Source organism: Rhinopithecus roxellana, chromosome 18, assembly GCF_007565055.1.
Source record: "Rhinopithecus roxellana isolate Shanxi Qingling chromosome 18, ASM756505v1, whole genome shotgun sequence".
Classification (NCBI taxonomy): Eukaryota; Metazoa; Chordata; class Mammalia; order Primates; family Cercopithecidae; genus Rhinopithecus; species Rhinopithecus roxellana.
This window is the reverse complement of record NC_044566.1, coordinates 67,871,967-67,895,378: the sequence shown is the minus strand read 5'-3', so window position 1 is coordinate 67,895,378 and position 23,412 is coordinate 67,871,967. Positions and strand designations below refer to the sequence as shown.

The following is a 23,412-nucleotide window of genomic DNA, read 5'->3' as shown; positions in this document are numbered from 1 at the left end:
AGTTAAGGCAAACACATCTATGGCGATCTGGCCACGTATGGTACAAAGTGGCTACTTGGGACTTGTGTCTCCAATTCCAACATACCTCTATGTCTCTAGAAAGAGAGAGAAAAGCGGCTTGGCGCAGTGGCTCACGCCTGTAATCCCAGCACTTTGGGAGGCTGAGGCAGGCGGATCACGAGGTCAGGAGATCAAGACCATCCTGGCTAACACAGTGAAACCCCGTCTCTACTAAAAATACAAAAAATTAGCCAGGCATGGTGGCGAGCACCTGTAGACCCAGCTATTTGGGAGGCTGAGGCAGGAGAATGGCATGAACCCAGGAGGCAGAGCTTGCAGTGAGCTGAAATCACGCCACTGCACTCTAGTCTGGGCAACAGAGCAAGACTCTGTCTCAAAAAAAGAAAAAAAGGAAAGAAAGAAAGAGAGAGACAAGATTAAGCTAGGGTCACAACCATATCCTGATCCTGTCCCTGGACCAAAGGTGCTTAAACTCCAAACACAGAACCGGAAAGGATGTTTAAATATAAATACTGTTCAATTACTTATTTGTTACTCATCCTGTTTCATATAAATACATCTAGTAGGTATATACCTGCCAGAATTTCTAAAATAAAGCCTAAACATTTATGTTTAAGCAAAGGATACCAAAGGGCTCAGATCTGGTATCCACTACATTGTTCTTTTTCTTTGGTTTACAGTGTAAATGTCAAAGGAGAGGGGAAATAATAAAAGCAAGTATGTCAGTAAAGGGGCTTAAGTGTGCAAGAGCTGACGTGCCTGAATAATGAAATGAGCAACACTGAAGGAATCTATTTCTGAGCTGGCTCCTCAGGGTCAGTTTATAAATCCTTAAGAGCAAACAAGATGCAATTCAGACTCGAAAGCACAAGGAAGGAGATTTGCACACGCAACTCAGAGGCATCCATCACAAACTGATGTCAAAATTTTTTTTAAAAGTCTATACCTCCTTTCTCTCAAAGCCAAACCCTTTTTGATCAAATATTTAGAAACATCAACACGCTCTCCTTTTTCATCTCTGCAGAAAATTTTCACAGGTAATGGCCATGTTGTGTTGTTTTCCTGCAGTGATTTAAGAGCAGAGTAAACATGAAACACCAAAATGAAATCTTCATGTAAACAATGTACACTTCGCAGGCATTTCTTCTCCATTTCTTTAAGCAAGAAATATTCCCAACTGAGTCAAGTTATTTTGATATCCAAACACATCAAAAAATAGCACTGAGCCAAGTGCGGTGGCTCACGCCTGTCATCCCAGCACTTTGAGAGGCCAAGGCAGGCGGATCACTTGAGGTCGGGAGTTTGAGACCAGCCTGACCAACATGGAGAAACCCCGTCTTTATGGAAAATACAGAATTAGCCGGGCGTGGTGGCGCAGGCCTGTAGTCTCAGCTACTCGGGAGGCTGAGGCAGGAGAATCCCTTGAACCCGCAAGGCGGAGATTGCGGTGAGCCGAGATTGCGCCATTGCACTCCAGCCTGGGCCACAAGAGTGAAACTTCGTCTCAAAAAAAGCAAACAGCATGGAAGAGAGTGGAACAGAGAGTTATTTTGTTAAATGCATCAGGAAGACCTCAATGTCAAGGTGAAATTAAAGAAAAAAACATCAAACTGGAAACTTGTTTTCCAGTCACAGAATGGGGAGTTGGGAAGTGAGGAATACAACATCAGTTAACAAGTTTCTTTATTCTCTTGCATTCTCTGTAAATTAGAGAATCAAAATGTATTTTCCAAGGTGTGCCTTTTTTCTCCTACAAAAAGCGAAAGAACTACAGAACATATATTCTGCTTCATATGGAAAAAGGTATAAAACTGGAGAAAGCACATAAATAGTAAAAATAAAATGACTTATAAAAGAAAATTCTATTCATTAATGTAATAAAACATTTAAATTAGAAAAAAGAAAGCAAAGAATATTGTTGAAGTGGTCTGAAAAGATATATGCCTCTTATACTTTGAAATAAAAGCAACAAAATTTGTAACAAAATCCAAATAGTTGGCTGCTATTTTCTCTACAAGAAAGAAAATAAACGGAATTGATGGAAACACTAATGAGATCATCAGCACATATCTCTTGTAACTTGTTACCTCACTATCCACCTGTAAGATTATAGTTGCTACAGCTCCAGTCAGGTACAATGAAAGACAGTCACAAGCTGTTGCTGTCCACTTGTCACTCCCACCAGCTGGTCTACAACAGAAAACAGTGGCAACTTGTTTTATAAAAATAGCATACGATATCGAAATATACAAAAAAAACACTATATTTACACATATATACACTCATAGCTTGAGCCAACTATATGTAGTAAAAAAACAATTTAAACATGGATTCACATTATTTTTACAATTTTCCCCTCATTTTCATAGCCTTTTTTCATCCCTCTATTTTCCTGAGGGCCCATATTACATGTTAACTTATTTATGTGGATCTTTTCTGCAGCTACATTGAGAACCTGTAAAAAACAGGTATATTTTAAATACTTTTTAAGTCATTATATACATTTCATACATGTCAACTAGACTGTAAACTCCAAGAGAACAGGAGTGATGATGTATTATGTGCATCATCATATTCCCTAATGACTAGCATAGTGCCTGGCACATAGAAGCCACTCCAGAAATATTTAATAGAAAGAAAAAAGTCTCTTTGTAATGATGATCCCACTGCCCATTTTTGGAAGTTCTTTGGATTTCAAATCTAACTTGAATTGCTACTCATAAATATCAGAAATACCAGAAATTTTAATTACTGATTCAATAAAATTTTTTACATTATCTGATAGATGTGGTAATAGTTTTAAATGACCAAAATTTAGCAGCATGATAGCCTAAGCTTTCAGCAAATACTGTCAAGACAGTAATGCATAGTTTAAAAAAATGCTCAAAAAATATTTGACAGATAAATGAAATGCAGAGTATCCAATTTCATCATCCATTTTAGTTTGCAGAGTTGGAACTGAGTGATTGCAGAGGTGTCCAATCTTTTGGCTTCCCTGGGCCACACTGGAAGAATTGTTTTGGGCCACACATAAAATACACTAATGTAGCTGATGAGCTAAAAAAAAAAAAAAAAAATCAAAAAAATGTCATACTGTTTAAGAAAGTTTACAAATGTGTGTTGGGCTGCATTCAAAGCCATCCTGGGCTGCATGTGGCCCGTGGGCTGCAGTTTGGACAAGCTGCCTTAGATGTCTCTAACCAGCAAATCCATCCCCAAGAATAAAGAATTGGTAACACAGAAGAGTTACAGATAACATAGTGCAGGCTCTATAGGCTCTCCTATGGTTTCTAGTTCCAGAGTTTCATTGAGCTAACCCATTAACGGAATAAACAATTAATTCTGGTCAATTTTTTTTTTTTTTTTTTAAGAGACAGGACCTCACTATGTTGCCCAGGCTGGCCTTAAACTCATGGGCTCAACGGATCCTCCCATCTTGGTCTCCTGAGTAGCTGAGGCTAAAGATGTATGCCACCACACTCAGCTTTGCCTGGTCAATCTCTTCACAGTAACATGGCTTACGAGAGTGAACTAACCAAATCAACTGGGCACGTAACTTGGCCAAAAAGGATTTTGTGCACGTGCTATACTACTTACTTGTAAAGCCCAGGGAGAGTTCTTATGTGCTAAGAAGCTTAAATTGTTAGGAACTCTTGGAACCAGTTATGGTTTATTTATTATGATGGTATATAAGTATAAATCAATGTAACATCAAGGTTGTCCATTGATTTATTGTGGATATAAATAATAATTTAACATTTAAAAAATGTACGAATACAGAATTGCAGTTAGGGAAGATGAAAAAGTTCTTGAGATGAAATGGTGGTAAATGCTATACAACAATGTGATTTGTTTTGTTATTTATTTTTTTTGAGACAGTCTCACTGTGTCGCCCAGGCTGGAGTACAGTGGCACAATCTTGGCTCACTGCAACTTCTGCCTCCTGGGTTCAAACAATTCTCCCCTACCTCAGTCTCCCGAGTAGCTGGGATGACAGGTGCCCACCACCACGCCCAGCTAACTTTTGTATTTTTAGTAGAGAGGAGGTTTCATCATGTTGGCCAGGCTGGTCTTGAACTCCTGACCTCAAATGATCTGCCTGCCTCAGCCTCCCAAGTGCTGGGTTTACAGCTACGAGCCACCGCAGCCAGCCGTGAATGTTCTTAATGTCATAGAACTGTACGCTGAGGAATGGTAAAAGGGTAAACTGAGTGTAATATCTATTTTATCACCCTAAGAACAATCTATTTAAAGGGATTTCTTAAAATGACAGTAAAACAGAGTGGTTAGAGTTAACGCTTCTGGGTTCAGACCTTGTTTATAACCCTAACTCAACAGTCAGCAGATGATTTTATCCAGATAATAAAACGCTTAACCTCTTAAAGATTCAATTTCCTTACCTATAAATAGTATCTATATCTTTAAGGTTTGTTGTTAGGATTAAGTGAAACAGTGTATTTAAGACAATTAATGCAGGTTCCAGAAGTTCTTAAAGGTTAGCTATCATTAGGCTTTTAAAATGATAATGGTATTCCATTCCAGTCCATAAGATACCATTTGAAGTATGTACAGAAACACATTCTCTGTACTGTTAGGCACAATTAAGGGACTGATATAATTCTGTTCAATTATTCTGATTGAACTATTTAATGTCAAAGTGAAAACTAAGATAGGATTTATATAGTATGTGAGCTGAGATTTCCATTCCAGGGCACTGGAAAGATTTACAGTGTCCCATTGTCACCATCAGTAATCACAGACAATAGAAGAGGTGCCTGTAAGATTACAGAAATGGGTCATTAAGAAGAAGGTATCCTATTAGAACAAGGATCTCTAAGGAATAAAACAAACAAAAAAAAAGCTATCCTATTATAATATCAATTTTTAGGCCGGGCGTGGTGATTCACGTCATAATCCTAGCACTTTGGGAGGCCGAGGCAGGTGGATCACTTGAGGTCAGGAATTTGAGACCAGCCTGGCCAACATGGTGAAACCCCATCTCTACTAAAATTACAAAAATTAGCCAGGCGTGGTGGCGCACGCCTGTAATTCCAGCTACTCAAGAGGCTGAGGTGGGAGAATTGCTTGAATCTGGGAGACAGAGGTTGCAGTGAGCCAAGATGATGCCACTGCACTCCAGTCTGGGCAACAGAGAGAGACTCTGTCTCAAAAAAATAAATAAACAAACAAACAAAATAAAAAGATCAGGTTTCAAAACAGATAAATCAAACCAATGCTAGATTTATATAAATAACTTTGGATAAGGTACTTAATTTCTCATCATGAAGTTTCTTCAATTGTAATATGGAGATGATAATAGTTCCATGTCGGTACTATTGTGAGAACTAAACTAACACACGTAAAGCACATCATACAATGCCTATCCTAGTAGACAATAAATGTTAAGGTATATTGTATAGTGTATCTGGAGTTCTCTCATGAGATCCTTGCAGATAAGATATAAGCAAGCTAGATAAACCAGTATTTTAATTTCTTAAAGGTTCATTGAAGTTTTTTTTTTTTTTTTTTTGAGGTCGAGTCTCGCTCTGTCGCCCGGACTGGAGTGCAGTGGCCAGATCTCAGCTCACTGCAAGCTCCGCCTCCCGGGTTTACGCCATTCTCCTGCCTCAGCCTCCCGAGTAGCTGGGACTACAGGCGCCCGCCACCTCGCCCGGCTAGTTTTTGTATTTTTAGTAGAGACGGGGTTTCACCATGTTAGCCAGGATGGTCTCGATCTCCTGACCTCGTGATCCGCCCGTCTCGGCCTCCCAAAGTGCTGGGATTACAGGCTTGAGCCACTGCGCCCGGCCGAAAGTTTTTATAACAATGTTGAAAGGGTCTTTGGGATCTTTTGGCTTTATTGGTAAACAGATTTTTAATATTCCTATTTATAATCCATGTCTGAAATGCCTGCACATATATGTATATCTAAGTGTGTGTATGTGTATGTCTTTCAGCCAAATAACATGCAATTGGCTTCAAGTCAGTGATCAAATTTGAGACCATCTAAAACAAGCTTGTCCAGCCTGCACGTGGCCCAGGACAGCTTTGAATGCAGCCCAACACAAATTCATAAACTTTTAAAAAACATTATGACATTTTTTCGCAATTTTTTTTTAGTTCATCAGCTATTATTACTGTCGGTGTATTTTATGTGTGGCCTAAGACAATAATTCTTCTTCCAATGTGGCCCAGAGAAACCAAAAGATTTGAAACCCTGGTCTAGAACTACAAGCTACCCCAAGTGATTTGGATAACTGTGGTATCAAAGCAATAGCAAACAATCTGCCAGTAGACTTAATGATAGAGCTGTTTCCAATATGTACAATTTTATCTAGTATTCTATCGTGAATAGCAGCCAGGATTTATTTAACAAAAGTTAACAACCGTTCTGAACCTCTGGGGGAACGCCAGTTATTTTTGGTAATATTATTACCTTAGAGGCTAGATATCCAATTTTTGCCAATAAAAGAAACTCAAATTTTTATGTGAAATTTACCAGTTTTTTAAAGAGTTAATATGTCAAAGTTCAAAACACATTCTGCAGGCCAAGTGCATATTAGTTGGAGTTAGCTCATAAACTGTAGACTACAACTCTGACAGAGGTATGCTTTCAAATTTACAGGTAATACAACATTAGATGGGGCAGCCTAGACATGGAATAACAAAATCAAATATCTGAGTTTCAAAACCAATTAGAAGGCCGGGCGCGGTGGCTCAAGCCTGTAATCCCAGCACTTTGGGAGGCCGAGACGGGCGGATCACGAGGTCAGGAGTTCAAGACCATCCTGGCGAACACGGTGAAACCCCGTCTCTACTAAAAAATACAAAAACTAGCCGGGCGAGGTGGTGGCGCCTGTAGTCCCAGCTACTCGGGAGGCTGAGGCAGGAGAATGGCGTAAACCCAGGAGGCAGAGCTTGCAGTGAGCTGAGATCCGGCCACTGCACTCCAGCCTGGGCGACAGAGCCAGACTCCGTCTCAAAAAAAAAAAAAAAACCAATTAGAAGAAATGTGGCAGGAATAACTGTAAAATTCTATATTTAGGTTAAAAAACAGGTTAAAAAACTACTGTGTCAGGCTGGAGTGTAGCAGCACAATCATAGCTCACTGCAGCCTTGAACTCTGGCCTCAAGTGATCTTCCTGCCTCGGTGTTCCAAAGTGCTGGGATTACAGGTGTGAGCCACCGCACCTGGCCTTTCCCCTCCTTTCATCTAGATTGTTTCTTTCCTTTGCTTCACTGCCTATCTTGCTCAAATTGAACTCTATTACCAGCAATTTCTTCTCAGTGTGGGGTCATGGAAAGGAGTTTCAGTTTACTTTCAAGAGGTTATGTGGCTAAAAAGACTCCAGTACCATGGGATAGAAAGGTCTGCACATTTACAGACCTCTTTCTTGCATTCAGATAAGAACTGCATCCTGCCTTATCCATTAGTTTTGGCTGCTCTTCTCAGATTGGCCTGCATGCACTAGTGAAATATCATTGCCGATTCCTATTCTCAGAGCTGTTGGAATCCTAGTCTGCCTTGCTTCCAGATCCTCCCACGCAAATGTTGATACTGTAAAGGTCCTGGTTCATGGTGTACCCCACCTGCTAATATTTGAGGGCTCACAGAAGTAACTTGTCATCTGATTTTGCTGTAGATATTGACTCCACAGTCTTCTGTTTCACTATCCAAGTTGCTGTTTTTATAGTGGGATTCCAGTGGACTAAAACTGTTGTCATTTTCCCAGAATCCTCTACAAATTGACTCTTTTTGGTAATTTACGTATTTTTAGCTTTCTATGCAATTTTAAACTTATACAATTTATTTCTATGTTTGTTGTTCCTCAAAGTAAAATTTTTAATATTCAACAGTTTGATTTCTATCTCGGTACTTGCACACTCACTAATCTCTATTTCTTAATGCCACTAAATTTATGTGCTCCCAACTTTTCTCTTCCCCTCTTAAAGTCCAAAATTAACTAGATTTTAGGAAAATTTCAGAATATCTTAGCAAAATTAAAACTGACAAGAACCCATCTAAAAATAATATTTAAAATAATGAGAAAATTACTGAGCTAAAAACTACCTTATGTCTACCAGAGAACATTCCAAAGAGAGTCTTCCCATTGCCTTTAGATTTTCTTGAAGTTTTCTTAAACAGTCAACATTCACTACTAGTTCAACACCCACGTCATACAGCAAGACCTAAGAAAATAATAACTTTTTAAGTCTACAGACAAACAACACTTGGAAATATTTTTTTGGCAAACTGAAAACTCAATGAAAACTGTTTTAACTCTGGGGGAAAAAAATACAAAATGCATTCACCTTCACAATTATACTTTTAACTCTGCAATTTACCTCTACCAATGTGTCTGTAACCATTCTGATGATCTGGCCTCTTCGCCACTGATTTTTATCTTGGATCTTAACAGCACAGTGCATATCATTTTCCCATTTAACAGGTTCCCATTTTGAGTTTTCATAGGCAGCTATCATCTTTTCTTCTAAACTACAGAGATAAAAAATATTTAACTTTCCAAACCTTTTCTCATATAATTCTCTGGCTACATGTTTTCTACTATCCCCGCTTGCTCATTCCACTCCAGCCAAGATGGACACCTTGTTTTTCCTTGAATGTAAAAGTGTATTTCTTCCTTAGGGTTTTGAACTAGCTCTTCCTTCTGCCTGAGAGAAACTTCCCTCAGACACTCATGTGGCTTACCTCCCTCCCTCCTTCTTTGAGGCCCGTTTCAAATGTCACTGTCTCTGAGGTCTTCTTTGACCATCCTAAAAGTGCCTTCCTCCCCAAATGTTTCATTATTTCTATTTCCCTTATCACCATCTGCCACACTAAAAATTTTATTTGTTCACTCTCTCTCTCCCTCTACGAGAGTTTAAGTTACATGACAACAAAGATTTGCCTATGTTTTATACCAGGGTATCCCTAACACAATACTGGTTGTCATATAGTAGGTCCTCAGTTAAGTATTTGTAGAATGAATAAATTCTAATACAGGGGAAACAGCCAACAGATATCCTATTTTCATACTTCTAACTAGCTGAGAGGACAACTTAAAATAATTTTGCTTGTAAAATCTACATTTATGACTTCTACATATTTGAAACAGAATATATAAAGGATAAAATCATTTGCAATATTTTCCTTATATATAATATATATACCTATTAAGTAAGTTTTCAGTTAACAACCACTGAACATAAATCTTCTCAGGAGATATTACATTACAGATATGCACAGGCAATTCCTTATTATAAAGTGACTGAAAATTCTCATTAGGTAGATATTTTGCAGACACAGGGTTTAAGTTGTGTACTTCATTTGAAATAATTTCTTCTGGAGAAGGATCCCAAACTTCAATATGCTTTTGAGAATTATCTTTCAGGATGTATCTGAAAAACAACAAAAGTTAATGAAAAGAATTGTATGCAAAATACTTGTTTGCATTTGCTCAGGTCTGTATCTCGACTGTGATGATGCTTACATGACTATTTTTGTCAAAATTCATTTAACTGTGGACCTAAAAGAGGTGACTTTTTACTGTATATAAGTTATACTTCAATAACCCTGACTTAAAAAAGAAAGGAGAAGATTCAGTACAAAAAAATTTTTTTTTTTCTGAAATGGAGTCTCACTCTGTCACCCAGGCTGAAGTGCAACGACAAGATCTTGGCTCACTGCAGCCTCCGCCTCCCAGGTTCAAGCAGTTCTCCTGCCTCAGCCTCCCAAGTAGCTGGGATTATAGGCACCCGCCACCATACCCCACTAATTTTTTGTATTTTTAGTAGAGGCAGGGTTTCACCATATTGGCCAGGATGGTCTCAAACTCCTGACCTCATGATCTGCCTGCCTCAGCCTCCCAAAGTGATGGGATTTTAGGCGTGAGCCACTGTGCCCAGCCCAGACCAACATTAATTTGAATGTTTATTCTCATTTCTTTTCCGCTCTCATTTGAGACCTATAGTGGAAAAGCTCCTGATTCTAGCTCCTCCAGCATGAGAGTGAGAAGGAAAGCATGGCCACAGATCATTAATACTAGTATGAGTCAATGTAGGCCTCTATGGGGTGTCACTACTTCTTTGGCTTATGCTGACAGGCATCACGTGTGGGTGCTATCTGAATACTTGCTTTCTTCTTTTTTTTTTTTAAGATAGAGTCTCGCTGTGTCACCCAGGCTGGAGTGCAGTGGCACAATCTCAGCTCACTGCAACCTCCGTCTCCTGGGTTCAAGCGATTTTTCTGCCTCAGCCTCCCAAGTAGCTGGGACTATAGGTGCACGCCACCTCGCCCAGCTAATCTTTGTATTTTCAGTAGAGACGGTTACAACATATTAGACAGGTTGGTCTCAAACTCTTCTTAAGTGATCCACCCACCTCAGCCTCCTCCAGGGCCACTCCCACTACACAAGTCCCTACTGTGGAAGAATTCTTTGTCTTGACCTCAAAACCCTCCCACCTGTCCTTGCCACCACTCTACTCCTCTGCTTCTGAGGTCACCCTAACCACGAGCCTGTCCGGGGTGAGTATTAGCACAATGGCCCAAGCCTGGTTATCATTCCAAGTATCCACTTGAATCCCAGAAAATTAACATTTCTACAAATGGAAATGTAAGCTACTCTACCACTACGCTTATTCTCCATCCTGCCATTTCTCTTCCCAATTCCTTTCTCAATCAGGCACAAGGGGCTTCCTAAGCAGAAATAAGACACCAGTCGCCTTTCCTTAGAAGCATTCTCAAGGAGCCTTTCTCTTGGTTTCTGAGTTTCTTAGTAATGGAGGGAAAAGTCACTCTGGTCCTCATTAGATTAATGACTTCAATTATTTTCTATTTTTTCTGGTCCAGGACAGGGAAAATTCCCAGGTCTACAGTCTAAGCACATCTCCAGTGGGGAATGATATGCCAGTTTCCCTTCTTGCAATTACAATGTTACATATGAATATGAACTAACAATGAAAGTTTACGTATCTACTTACCCTATTTCATAAGATGCAAGGCCCTCTTTGACTAGCTGGTCATTAATACTGGTAGTTGTCATTTCAGGAGGACCAAGAGAATCAAAAAGCTCAACTAAGAGCACATTATCTTCCAGAATTTCTGTAAAACCATTAAGAAAATTCGGGGAAAGAAAGATGTCACAAAATATACAAAATGAGGCTTTTTTTTTTTTTGGAGACAGAGTCTTAGTCTGTTGCCCAGGCTGGAGTGTAGTGGCGCAATCTCGGCTCACTGCAACCTCGGCCTCCTGGGTTCAAGTGATTCTCCTACCTCAGCCTCCCGAGTTGCTGGGACTACAGACATGCGCCACCACGCCCAGTTCATTTTTTTTGTATTTTTAGTAGAGACGGGGTTTCACCATGTTGGCCAGGCTGGTCTCGAACTCCTGACCTCAAATGATCTGCCCACCTTGGCCTCCCAAAGTGCTGGGATTACAGGCCTGAGCCACTGCACCCGGCCTAAATGAGGCAATTTTTAAAAAATTGGAAACTTAATTTCTTTCATTTGCATACATGACATTTCTTGTAGAATAATGTCATAGTGGCTAGGCGTTAAAGTAGTATTTTGCAGATATAAATGAATTGTCAGTGAATTGTCAGTGTTATCTGTAACATATACAAATTAGTGAACATCTTATTTTAGGTTACTGTGTGCCATTATATAAAGAAATCAGTTCAAAGCTTTTAGATTCAGAAAAATATAAATATATTCATTTGAAGAAGTGTTCTGTTGTATTCTTAATTGTTTTATGGAACTCAACCAAGTTCCAGGAGGACCAAGGTGAATGAAAGTTAACTCAGGCCAGTGATCATCTGCAAAGGTTTACAGCTTTTATAAAAATGGCACAAAGTTTAAAACAACAAAAACTCAATCTAGAGCCCTCAATTAACTACAACTTTTTTCTGTGCCTGTGTTTTTTAGGACAAACTATCTAACTTTTAATTCTTTTTGTTTATCAGATCTATTTCTTAAACTAGACTGGGAGTTAAATGAGTGTAAGGCTTGTGTCTCATGTGTCTGTTTACTTATTTATGGTACACTGCACAGGGAAATTGGTCAATAAGTATCTGAAATATGACAGAGAAATTTCTTTAGAAAACGTATCTAAAAAATGCACTGAGATCCGTATATGCCTATGCCTTTCCAGCTGGTAGCTGCTAGTCAGAACGATTCTAAATAAAAAGATAACCATTACCAACAGCAACATTCTATATTAACCAAGTTATAAGAATTATAACAGTATACATTTAAAAGGTTTTTAAAAATTTTGTCCATTAAGTTACAGGGGTACAGGTGGTATTTGGCTAAATGAGTAAGTTCTTTAGTGGTGATGTGTGAGATTTTGGTGCACCCATCACCCAAACAGTATACACTGCACCGTATTTGTAGTCTTTTATCCTTCACACCCCTCCCACTTTACCCCCAAGTCCCCAAAGTCCATTCCTTTGCCTCCTCATAGCTTAGCTTCCACATATCAGTGAGAATGTATGATTATTGGTTTTCCATTCCTGAGTTATTTCACTTAGAATAACAGTCTCCAATCTCATCCAAGTCACTGCAAATGCTGTTAATTCATTCCTTTTTATGGCTGTGTAGTATTCCATCATTTATATTCATGTGTGTGTGTGTGTGTGTGTGTGTGTGTGTGTGTGTGTATCACAGTTTCTTCATCCACTCATTGATTGATGGGCATTTGGGTTGGTTCCACGATTTTGCAATTGTGAATTGTGCTGCTATAAACATGCGTGTGCAAGTGTCTTTTTTGAATAATGACTTCTTTTCCTCTGGGTAGATACCTAGCAGTGGGAAGGCTGGATCAAAAGGCAGTTCTACTTTTAGTTCTTTAAGGAATCTCCACACTGTTTTCCATAGCAGCTGTACCTGTTTACAATCCCACCAGCAGTGTAGAAGTGTTCCCTGTTCACCCCACCCACACACCAACTGTTTTCTGATTTTTTGATTATGGCCATTTTTGCAGGAGTGAGGTGGCATCGCACTGTAGTTTTGATCATTTCCCTGATCATTAGTGACGTTGAGCATTTTTTCGTACCTTTTTTGGTCGTTTGTATATCTTCTTTTGAGAATTGTCTATCCATGTTGTTAGCCCACTTTTTGATGAGATTTTTTTCTTACTGATTTGTTTGAGGTCATTGTAGTAGATTCTGGATATTAGTCCTTTGTGAGATGCATAGATTGTGAAGATTTTCTCCCGCTCTGTGGGCTGTCTGTTTAACTCTGCTGACTATTCCTTTTGCCGTGCAAAAGCTCTTTAGTTCAATTAGGTCCCAGCTATGTATGTTTGCTATTATTGCATTTGCTTTTGGGTTCTTGGTCATGAAATCCTTGCCTAAGCCAATGTCTAGAGGGGTTTTTCCAATGGTATCTTCTAGAATTTTTATATTTCCATTCCTAGATTTCAGTCTTTAATCAGTCTTGAGTGATTTTCATACAAGGTGAGAGATGAAGATCCAGTTTCATTCTCTTACATGTGGCTAGCCAATTATCCTAGCACCATTTGTTGAAAAGGGTGTCCTTTCCGCACTTTATGTTTTTGTTTGCTTTGTCAAAGATCAGTGGCTGTAAGTATTCGGGTTTATTTCTGGGTTCTCTATTCTGTTTCATTGGTCTATGTGCCTATTTTTGCACCAGTACCACACTGTTTTGGTGACTATGGCCTTATAGTATAGTTTGAAATCAGGTATTGTAATGCCTCCGAATTTGTTCTTTTTGCTTAGTCTTGCTTTGGTTATGTGGGCTCTTTTTTGGCTCCATATGAATTTTAGAATTGTTTTTCTAATTCTGTGAAGAATGATGGTGGTATTTTGATGGAGACTGCATTGAATTTGTAGATTGCTTTTGACAGTATGTTCATTTTCACAATATTGATTCTACCCATCAATATGGGTACCATTGCAATATGGTAGAATCAGATGGATTCTACCCATCCAATATTGATTCTACACATCCATGGGATGTGTTTCCATTTGTTTGTGTCCTCTATGATTTCTTTCAGCAGTATTTTGTAGTTTTCCGGTCTTTTGAATTCTTGGTTAGTTATATTCCTACGTTTTTTATTTTTTTGCAGCTATTGTAAAATGAGCTGAGTTCTTGATTTGATTCTCCGCTTGGTCGCTGTTGGTGTACAGAAGAGCTACCGATTTGTGTACATTTATTTTGTATCCGGAAACTTCGATGAATTATTTTATCAGTTCTAGGAGCTTTCTTGAGGAGTCCTTAGAGTTTTCAAGGTAAACGATCGTATCATCAGCAAACAGTGACAGTTTAACTTTTTCTTTACCGATTTGGATGCCCTTTCTTTCTTTTTGTCTGACTGCTGTGGCTAGGACTTCCAGTACCATGTTGAAGAGGAGTGGTAAGAGTGGCCATTCTTGTCTAGTTCCACTTCTCAGACGGAATGCTTTCAACTTTTCCCCATTCAGTATTATGTTGGCTGTAGGTTTGTCATAGATGGCTTTTAATACATTAAGGTATGTCCCTTGTACGCCGAAGTCCGGAGAGTTTTAAGCATAAAGGGATGCTGGATTTTGTTGAATGCTTTTTCTGCATCTATTGAGATCATGTGATTTTTGTTTTTAATTCTGTTTACATGGTGTATCACATTTATTGACTTGCATATGTTACATCCCTGCATCCCTGGTATGAAACTCACTGGATCATGGATTACTTTCTTGATATGTTGTTGGATTCAGTTAGCTACTATTTTGTTAAGGATTTTAACACCTATGTTCATGAAGGATATCAGTCTATAGTTTTCTTTCTTGGTTGTGCCCTTCCTGGCTTTGGTATTAGGGTGATGCTGGCTTCACAGAATGAATTACGGAAGGTTCCTTCTTTCTCTATCTTGTGGAATAGTGTCAAAAGGATTAGTACCAATTCTTTGATTGTCTGGTAGAATTCTGCTGTGAATCCGTCTGGTCCCGAACTTTTCTTTGTTGGTAATTTTTAAATTACCATTTCAATCTTGCTGCTTGGGGTTGGTCTGTTCAGGATATCTAATTCCTCCTAATTTAAGCTAGGAGGGTTGTATTTTTCCAGAATTTATCCATCTCTTCTAGGTTTTCTAGTTTATGTGCATAAAAGTGTTCATAGTAGCCTTGAATGATCTTTTGTACTTCAGTGGTGTCAGCTGTAATATCTCCTGCTTCGTTTGTTAGTGAGGTTATTTGGATTTTCTCTCGTTTTCTTGGTTAATCTTGCTAATGGTCTATCAATTTTATTTACCTTTTCAAATAACCAACTTTTTGTTTATCTTTTGTATTTTTGTTTGTTTCAATCAATTTCATTTAGTTCTGCTCTGACCTTAGTTATTTCTTCTGACAGGTTTGGGTTTGGTTTGTTCTTGTTTCTCTAGTCCTTGAGATGTGACCTTAGAGTGTCAGTTTATGCTCTTTCGGTCTTTTTGATGTATGTATTTAGGGCTAGGAACTTTCCTCTTAGCACCTGCCTTTGCTGTATCCCAGAGGTTTTGATAGGTTGTGTCATTATGTCATTCAGTTCAAAGAAATTTTTAATTTCCATCTTGATTTTGTTTTTGAACCAATGCTCATTCAGGAGCAGGTTAATTTCCAAGTATTTGCATGGTTTTGAAGGTTCCTTTTGATTTCCAGTTTTCTTCCACTGTGGTCTGAGAGAGTGCTTGATATAATTTCAATTTTCTTAAATTTATTGAGGTCATATGGTCTTAGAAATTTCCATACGCTGTTGAATAGAACGGGTATTTTGTGGTTGTTAGATGAAATGTTCTGTATATGTCTGTTAAGTCCATTTGTTCCAAGGTATAGTTTAAATCCATTCTTTGTTGACTGTCTTGATGACCTGTCTAATAATGTCAGTGGAACGCTGAAGTCCCCTACTATTATTGTGTTGCTGTCTATCTCATTTCTTAGGTCTATTAGTAATTGTCTTATAAATTTGGAATCTCCAGTGTTAGGTGCATATATGTTTAAAAGTATGATATTTTCCTGTTGGACAAGGCCATTTACCATTATACAATGTTCCTCTCTGTCTCCTTCAACTGCCATTGCTTTGTTTCGTCTGATGTAAGAATAACTACCCTTGCTCCTTTTTGGTGTCCGTTTGCATGAAATGCCTTTTCCCACCCCTTTAGTTCAAGTTTACGTGAGTCCTTATGTGTTATGTGAGTCTCCTGAAGGCAGGAGATGGTTGATTGGTGAGTTCTTATCCATTCTGTGGTTCTGTGTCTCTTACGTGAGCATGAGTATTTAGGTCATTCACATTCAATGTTAACATTGAAATGTGCGTACCATTGCATTCATGGTGCTCTTTGTTGCCTGCGTACTTTGGTTTTTTTGTTTTTGCTTTTTAACTTGTATTTCTGTTTTACAGGTCTGGTGTGATTTCTGCTCTGAAGAGATTCAGTTTTGATGTGTTTCCAGGATTTGTTTCAAGATTTAGAGCTCCAAAATTTTAGCAGTTCTTGTAGTGGTGGCTTGGTAATGGCGAATTCTCTCAGCCTTTGTCTTTTGAAAAAGACTGTATCTTTCCTTCATATATGATGCTTAGTTTCACTGGAAAGAAAATTCTTGGCTGATCAATTGTTTTGTTTGAGGAGGCTGAAGATAGGGACCCAATCCCTTCCAGCTTGTAGGGTTTCTGCTGATAAATCTGCTGGTAATCTGATAGGTTTTCCTTTATAGGTTACCTGGTGCTTCTCACAGCTCTTAAGATCCTTAACTTTGGATAACCTGATGACAATGTGTCTAGGCAAAGATCTTTTTGTGATGAATTTCCCAGGTCTTCGTGCTTCTTGTATTTGGATGTCTAGGTCTCTAGCAAGGCCTGGGAAGTTTTCCTTGATTATTCCCCCAAATATGTTTTCCAAGCTTTGCACTTCTTGTATTTGGATGTCTAGGTCTCTAGCAAGGCTGGGGAAGTTTTCCTGAATTCTTTCCCTAAATACGTTTTCCTGAGGAAGAAGAGAATTCTATGGTTTGGTCGTTTAACATAATCCCAGACTTCTTGAAGGCTTTGCTCGTATTTTCTTACTCTTTTTTCCTTGTCTCTGTTGGATGGGGTTAATTCGAAGACCTTGTTTTCAAGCTCTGAATTTCTTTCTTCTACTTGTTCCACTCTTTCCAGAACATTTCGCATTTCTAAAAGTGTGTCCAAAGCTTCCTGAATTTTTTTATTGTTTTAAGCTATTTCCCTGAATATTTCTCCCTTCACTTCTTACATTGTTTTTTGCATTTCCTTCCCTTGGGCTTCGCCTTTCTTTCCTGATTAGCTTAATAACCTTCTGAATTACTTTTCAGGTAAATCAGGGACTACTTCTTGGTTTGGATCCACTGCTGCTGAACTAATGTGATTTTGAGGGGGTGTTGAAGAGCCTTGTCATATTACCAGGGTTGGTTTTCTGGTTCTTTCTTATTTGGATAGGTTCTCTCAGAGGGAAAGTCTAAGGTGAAGATTGTCATTCAGATTTTTTTGTCTCACAGGGTATTCCCTCGATGCAGTACTCTTCCCCTTTTCCTATGGATGTGGCTTCCTGTGAGCTGAACTACAGGGATTATTGTCTCTTTCTAGGTCCAGCCACCCAAAGAGTCTACCTGGTTCTGGACTGGTATTGGGGGTTGTCTGCACAGAGTCCTGTGATGTGAACCACCTATGGGTCTCTCAGCCGTGGATAGCAATGCCTGTTCCGGTCAAGGTGGTGATGGGGTGAAATGGGCTCCATGAGGGTTCTTAGCTTTGGTGGTTTAACGCTCTATTTTTGCGCCAGTTGGCCTCCTGCCAGAGGTGGCAGTTTCTAGAGTGCATCAGCTGTGGTAGTATGGGAAGGAACTGGCAATGCGCGGGGCCATAGAACTCACAAGATTATATGCCCTTTGTCTTCAGCTACCAGGGTGGGTAGGGAAGGACCATCAGCTGGGGGTGGGGCTAGGTGTGTCTGAGCTCAGACTCTCCTTGGGTGGGTCTTGCTGAGGCTGCTATGGGGGATACAGGTGAGAGTCCCAGATCACTGGAGTTGTGCGCCTAGGAGAATTATGGCTGCCTCTGCTGAGTCATGCAAGTTGTCAGGGAAGTGGGGGAACAATGGCAGTCACAGGCCTCACCCAGCTCCCACACAAACCAAAGGGCCAGTTTCATTCCCACTGTGCTCCCCCCACCAGTCCCCAGTCTGTGTCCAGCTGGAGAGCAATATGGGTTTGAAAACCTGTCCCAGGTTATCTGCCTCCCAGCTGGGAAAGAAAAGGGCTTGGTTCTTCCCCTATGCCTGTGGAGTCTGCACACCAGATTTGCACCCTCCCCCAAATTCTGGCCAGGAGGTTTCTCACCCTGTTCAAATTATTACCAAGTTCAGCTAGAGATTTCCTTCTCCTTGTGGAGTTTTACCCCCTGCTCCTCTCCCATTGAATCCCTGTGGCACCAGGCAGGAAGGGGCTGCTTGGGGACCCAGCAAGTTCCCAGGGCCTTTCTGCTGCTTCTACGAACCCTGTATTTCGCTCGGCTCTCCAAAATGACTCAGCTCCAGGTAAAGTTGGAAACTTCTCCCACAAACAGACCTTCAGCTTCTCCAGTGAAAGTGTGTTTTCGGGAAAGGAGGGTCTCCCTTTCCCACTTCTGCAGTTGGGGCACTCACAGTTTTGGGGGGGGTCTCCCGGGTCCTCCAGGAGCAGTCTGCTTCCTGCAGAGGGTTTGTTGCCTTTTTTTTTTTTTTCAATTTGAGACGAAGTCTTGCTCTGTCACTCAGGCTGGAGTGCAGTGGCACAATCTCAGCTCACTTCTGCCTCTGAGGTTCAAGTGATTTTCCTGCCTCACTCTCCAAGTAGCTGGGAGTACAGGTGTGTGCCACCATACCTGGCTAGTATTTTTTATTTTTAGTAGAGATAGGGTTTCCCCATGTTGGCCAGGCTGGTCTCAAACTCCTGACCTCATGTGATCCACCCACCTTGACCTCCCAAAATACTGGGATTACAGGCATCAGCCACCACACCTGGCCTAAAACGCTTTTTTTTCAGGAGTCGAAAAAAAAAAAATTCCTGGCTACTTTTCAGTGGTCTAGATAAATTATCTAGACACAAAAGGCTAAGCAACACTGAGCCTCAATAAACTTTGATCTGCCTGCTTTTCCATCTCTTGTGTTAACTTTAGTTTTTTAGTTTTATACTTCTTATGCAAAAAGTTCTTTATTCCAATAGGGTCAACTTTCTCTGTGTTCTGTACCTTTATTATCTTCACTGCTCTCCTCTTAATCAAATATAAATGTTCCTTGCTTTCTAAGGTAACACAGCATGTATGAATGGCAGGTTCCTGTTCTCAGCTGTGGTAGTTCACTGTATTATAAAGGTCTTGAACTCACAATTTTACTGCTGTACAGGTGAATGGGGAAAGATAGTTTTGGTTGGACAAGGCCCTCTGGCACTCCTTAAATAAAATAATCTAGGTTATTAATAACTATGCCACAGCTAGTGTTTGGATGTCACTGGTATTAAATTATTATGTGAGAAAGAAAGAAGAGGAATCAAGAAAGAAACCCAAGAAATCTTGATTGATTGTCCATGGGAAATTATTCTAGGAAGGTGCAAAAACCCCATGAAATGCGATTCCTAAAGGAAGGCTGGAAAACAGTTATATAGGTTAAAGTTACCTCAAAATCAGTGGAGACTGTTCAAGGACCAATTCATTTGTTCATTTCAGAGAAGCTAGATAGAAAACTTCTATAGCCTAAGACACACTCTGTATAAATCACATTCCTCTTAAATGACACTATTTCTTTAGAACAATTTCTTGCTCTGAAGTAAATAAATTATCAGAGATATACTATCATTTCTAGGTTATGACTTTCTAAACTCCAGTTTCCTCACAGTGAATAGTCTAATAGTCTTATGATAAAAGAAAGACATGGATACAGTAAAAACTACCCCTGAAAGTCCTACACATCTATGCTAAGTAAACACGGTCTCATAAATCCTGCACTACTATTCATTAACCCAGCCCAGCCAGTGTGTGTTACAGCTTTGGAACTGATCAAAATATCAGATGAAAAACAGATTCCTGGTCAGGCAGAGTGGCTCACACCTGTAATCCCAGCACTTTGGGAGGCCAAGAAGGGAGGATCGCTTGAGCCCACAAGTTCGAGACTGGCCTGAGCAACAAAGTAAGATCCCATCTCTACAAAAAATATTTAAAACTTAGCTGGCCATAGTGGCGTGTGCCTGTGGTCCCAGCTACACGGGAGGCTAAGGCAAGAGGATCACTTGAGCCCTGGAGGTTGAGGCTGCAGTGAGCCCATTGTTCACCCCATTGTACTCCAGCTTGGGTGACAGAATGAAACCCTGTCTCAAAAAACAAAAAAAAACCAAACCAGATTCCCAATCCCCCTATCTAAAACCCTTGGGGCCAGACATGTTTCAGAATTCAAAATTCTTCTAACAAGAAAAGCTACTTGGCACCTATCCTGTATGTGTATCTAACACCCCCAGCAGAGTCTGGGGCAGCAGCCCATAAACAAACATTACCTTGAAGTAAAATATGAATATTCACTACAAACAAGATAAAGACTATATATAGCCTCATGCCAATTCAGAACCAATTTTGCTACTGAACTGCTGATTTTTACAACTTGTTATGTTACAAAATTGTGGGCTAGTGGCTCTATTTTTGGGCCCAACTGCTCCAAAAAAGGAGTAACTTTTTTCAAATTATGCTGAGAACCCACAGTCGAATTCGCTTAAGCCAGCGAGGCAAAGAAAAGCTATTTGCCAATCAAGTCCCACCTCCCTTCACTTTCCTGGATATTAAATCTTAGCATCCACTATGTCAAAGACAAGGACAGAGTCCTAGCAAAAATGCAAACAAATAAGAGAAGCTAATTCCTGGCTTTAGGGCCTTCAAGGGGCCATGTCAAGGGTGACTTGCTCTTTTATGGTGATTTTTGTCCTGATGACTTTAGAGTCCACAAAAGATATAATTCCATTGTACCTAATTCTCAACAAATCTTCTCTCTCACCACTACTACTGATGGCACACTGAATTTATTCTAAGATTTGACAAATGTTATTCATGTTATTTAAAATCATATGTGATTACATAGCAAGTAAAAATGGAACTTACTGATAATTGAACATGTCATAAATTTATCTTGAGCCTTGTCTTCAAATTTTTCTTTAGCTTCTTTGGACCACTGCATTGTCCTTTTATATGGTTCAATATAGGCCAACTTACATTTAATTGCCTGGGTCAGACAAAATTTCACTATTAAGAAAAAAATTTAATTTCTACCTACTTTAGAATTCAAGTTTTATTTAAGTGTGTACAAAACTAATCTTTACGTCTGAATTTAATACATATTAGAAATAATCAAATAATGTGTGAAGATGTCTGTAAAAGTACTTTATAAACACAAATCACTGAAAGCAAAGTGGCTGAATGAACTGTTGCACATTCACATACTGAAATAACAAGCATTCATTACAGACACTTATGATACATTAATTACTTGTAAAAGGAAGGTTACAGGATGATTTATAGTCTGATTTTATAACTGCTGAAAACACAGAAGATGCATCTGAAAGTATAGATAACAAAAATATTGAACAATGATTCTGAGAGATTCTCCCTTTTGCTCACTTGTAATTTTTTTTTCTTTTTTTTTTTATTTGAGACCGAGTCTCGCCCTGTCACCCAAGCTGGAGTGCAATGGTGTCGTGATCTCGGCTTACTGCAACCTCCGCCTCCCGGGTTCAAGCAATTCTCCTGCCTCAGCCTCCCAAGTAACTGGGATTACAGGCACACGCCACCACATCCGGCTAATTTTTTCTATCTTTTTAGTAGAGACGGAGTTTCATCATGTTGGCCAGGCTAGTCTCGAATTCCTGACCTCATGATCTCCCCGCCCTCAGCCTCCCAAAGTGCTGGGATTACAGGCATGAGCCACTGTGCCCAGTCTGCTCATTTGTATTTTAAAATGTTTTTCTATAATACTACACATTTCCTAAAATGAAAACCACGGCTTAAAAACAACTCATGCAACAGAGAGTATATAAATTAGAAAATAAGACTCCTTCTCATCCTTCTTTCAGAATACTGCTACTCCCTAGAGATAAACAAGGTTCAGTTTTTTACATATTCTCCCAGGCTTCTCTATTGTACACACATAGATACTTAAGCATAAATGTGATCACAGTAGAAGCACTTCTGAGATAAGCATTTTTAACTTGATATATCATGAACATGACTCTTACCACAATATATGATCTCAAAATGATATATTAAAAGCTGCCAACAAGTATTTAAGAAACAAATATACCGAATTAATGTTTAATATGCTTATTTGCCATGATATACATATTATTTCTTCAGTAGTAACCATAGCAACATTTATCTATAGTCCCTGTATCAGAAACTAGACAAAAATGGTAGTTAACATTTCTATGGTGACAACAGCTTCTAAAAAGACTTCCATATTTGTGCTGATATTCTGGCCCTAGAAATAATAGATTACCTTCTCTGGGACAGTCAGAAACTCATCCTTTATTTTACGCACGTCTTTAATTGTTATTTTTGCAGTATTACCAAAGTCCACATATTTAACTTCAACTTCCTGATGTCCAGGCAATCCTTGAAAAATTATGAAATTCGAAATTACAAACTTGGAAAGGAAACAGAATTATCTAGAAAGATTTAGATTGGTTTATAGCCAACAGGATTAGAATACTTTTAGCTTCAATATACAAACTTAATACTTTTTAAAATGTAAAAAAATCTCAAATATGTGAACCTTGAAATCATCCATAATGCAGACTTGTAAGAATGAAAAACTAGTATGTTTTAAATATACAAAGGATAGCCAAAATCAGGATAACAAAATCATATGGCAGGTGGTATGACTTAAAAGTTAAGAATTAGGCTTTGAGTCAGTCTGACCAGTTTAGAACACTAGCTCCGTCACTAAAATTCTGTGACCTAAAGCAAGCTAATTAATATCTCTAAGATATTATTACCCTGAGCAAGTTATTTTTTCTCTCTGAGCCTCATTACTTCATCTGTAAAATGGGTATACCAATATAATCTAATTTCATGAGATGTTTTTGAAGGATTCACCTATTTAAAAAGCACAAGGTACAAAGTAAGCACTTAATACATGTTTATTGTTAGTCAAAATAGGTGATCAAACAAGGCAAAAGATTCAACAAACTAAAGATTCATTCATATAACAATATCTGTGAAATTTTGAAAAAATATTGTACTTGGGGCATACCGTAAAAAAACAAGTAGAGAGAGACCTCTATATCAGTCTATTCTCTATACTTTAAAGAAGTCTCTGGAAGTTTCAAACACAGAGAAGTTTTTAAAAAGACATCACACACTAACCTTTTTGAAAATACTCAAAATACATGGTTTTCAAA

At 39.0% G+C, this 23,412-nt stretch overlaps 1 protein-coding gene across 2 annotated transcripts in view; it reads right to left on the bottom strand.

Annotated features, from left to right (window-relative positions):
- Positions 1 to 23,412, bottom strand: part of RNF17 (ring finger protein 17) — a 128,560-nt gene that overhangs the window by 27,854 nt on the left and 77,294 nt on the right. For both annotated transcript variants that reach the window (XM_030922126.1, XM_030922127.1), the window contains 8 exons: positions 22,509 to 22,624; positions 21,119 to 21,239; positions 11,002 to 11,122; positions 9,193 to 9,420; positions 8,368 to 8,518; positions 8,093 to 8,211; positions 2,109 to 2,211; positions 968 to 1,083 (listed from right to left, as the gene is read on the bottom strand). In XM_030922126.1, coding sequence (XP_030777986.1) covers positions 968 to 1,083; positions 2,109 to 2,211; positions 8,093 to 8,211; positions 8,368 to 8,518; positions 9,193 to 9,420; positions 11,002 to 11,122; positions 21,119 to 21,239; positions 22,509 to 22,624 — 1,075 coding nt within the window. The remainder of the gene's footprint in view (positions 1 to 967; positions 1,084 to 2,108; positions 2,212 to 8,092; positions 8,212 to 8,367; positions 8,519 to 9,192; positions 9,421 to 11,001; positions 11,123 to 21,118; positions 21,240 to 22,508; positions 22,625 to 23,412) is intronic.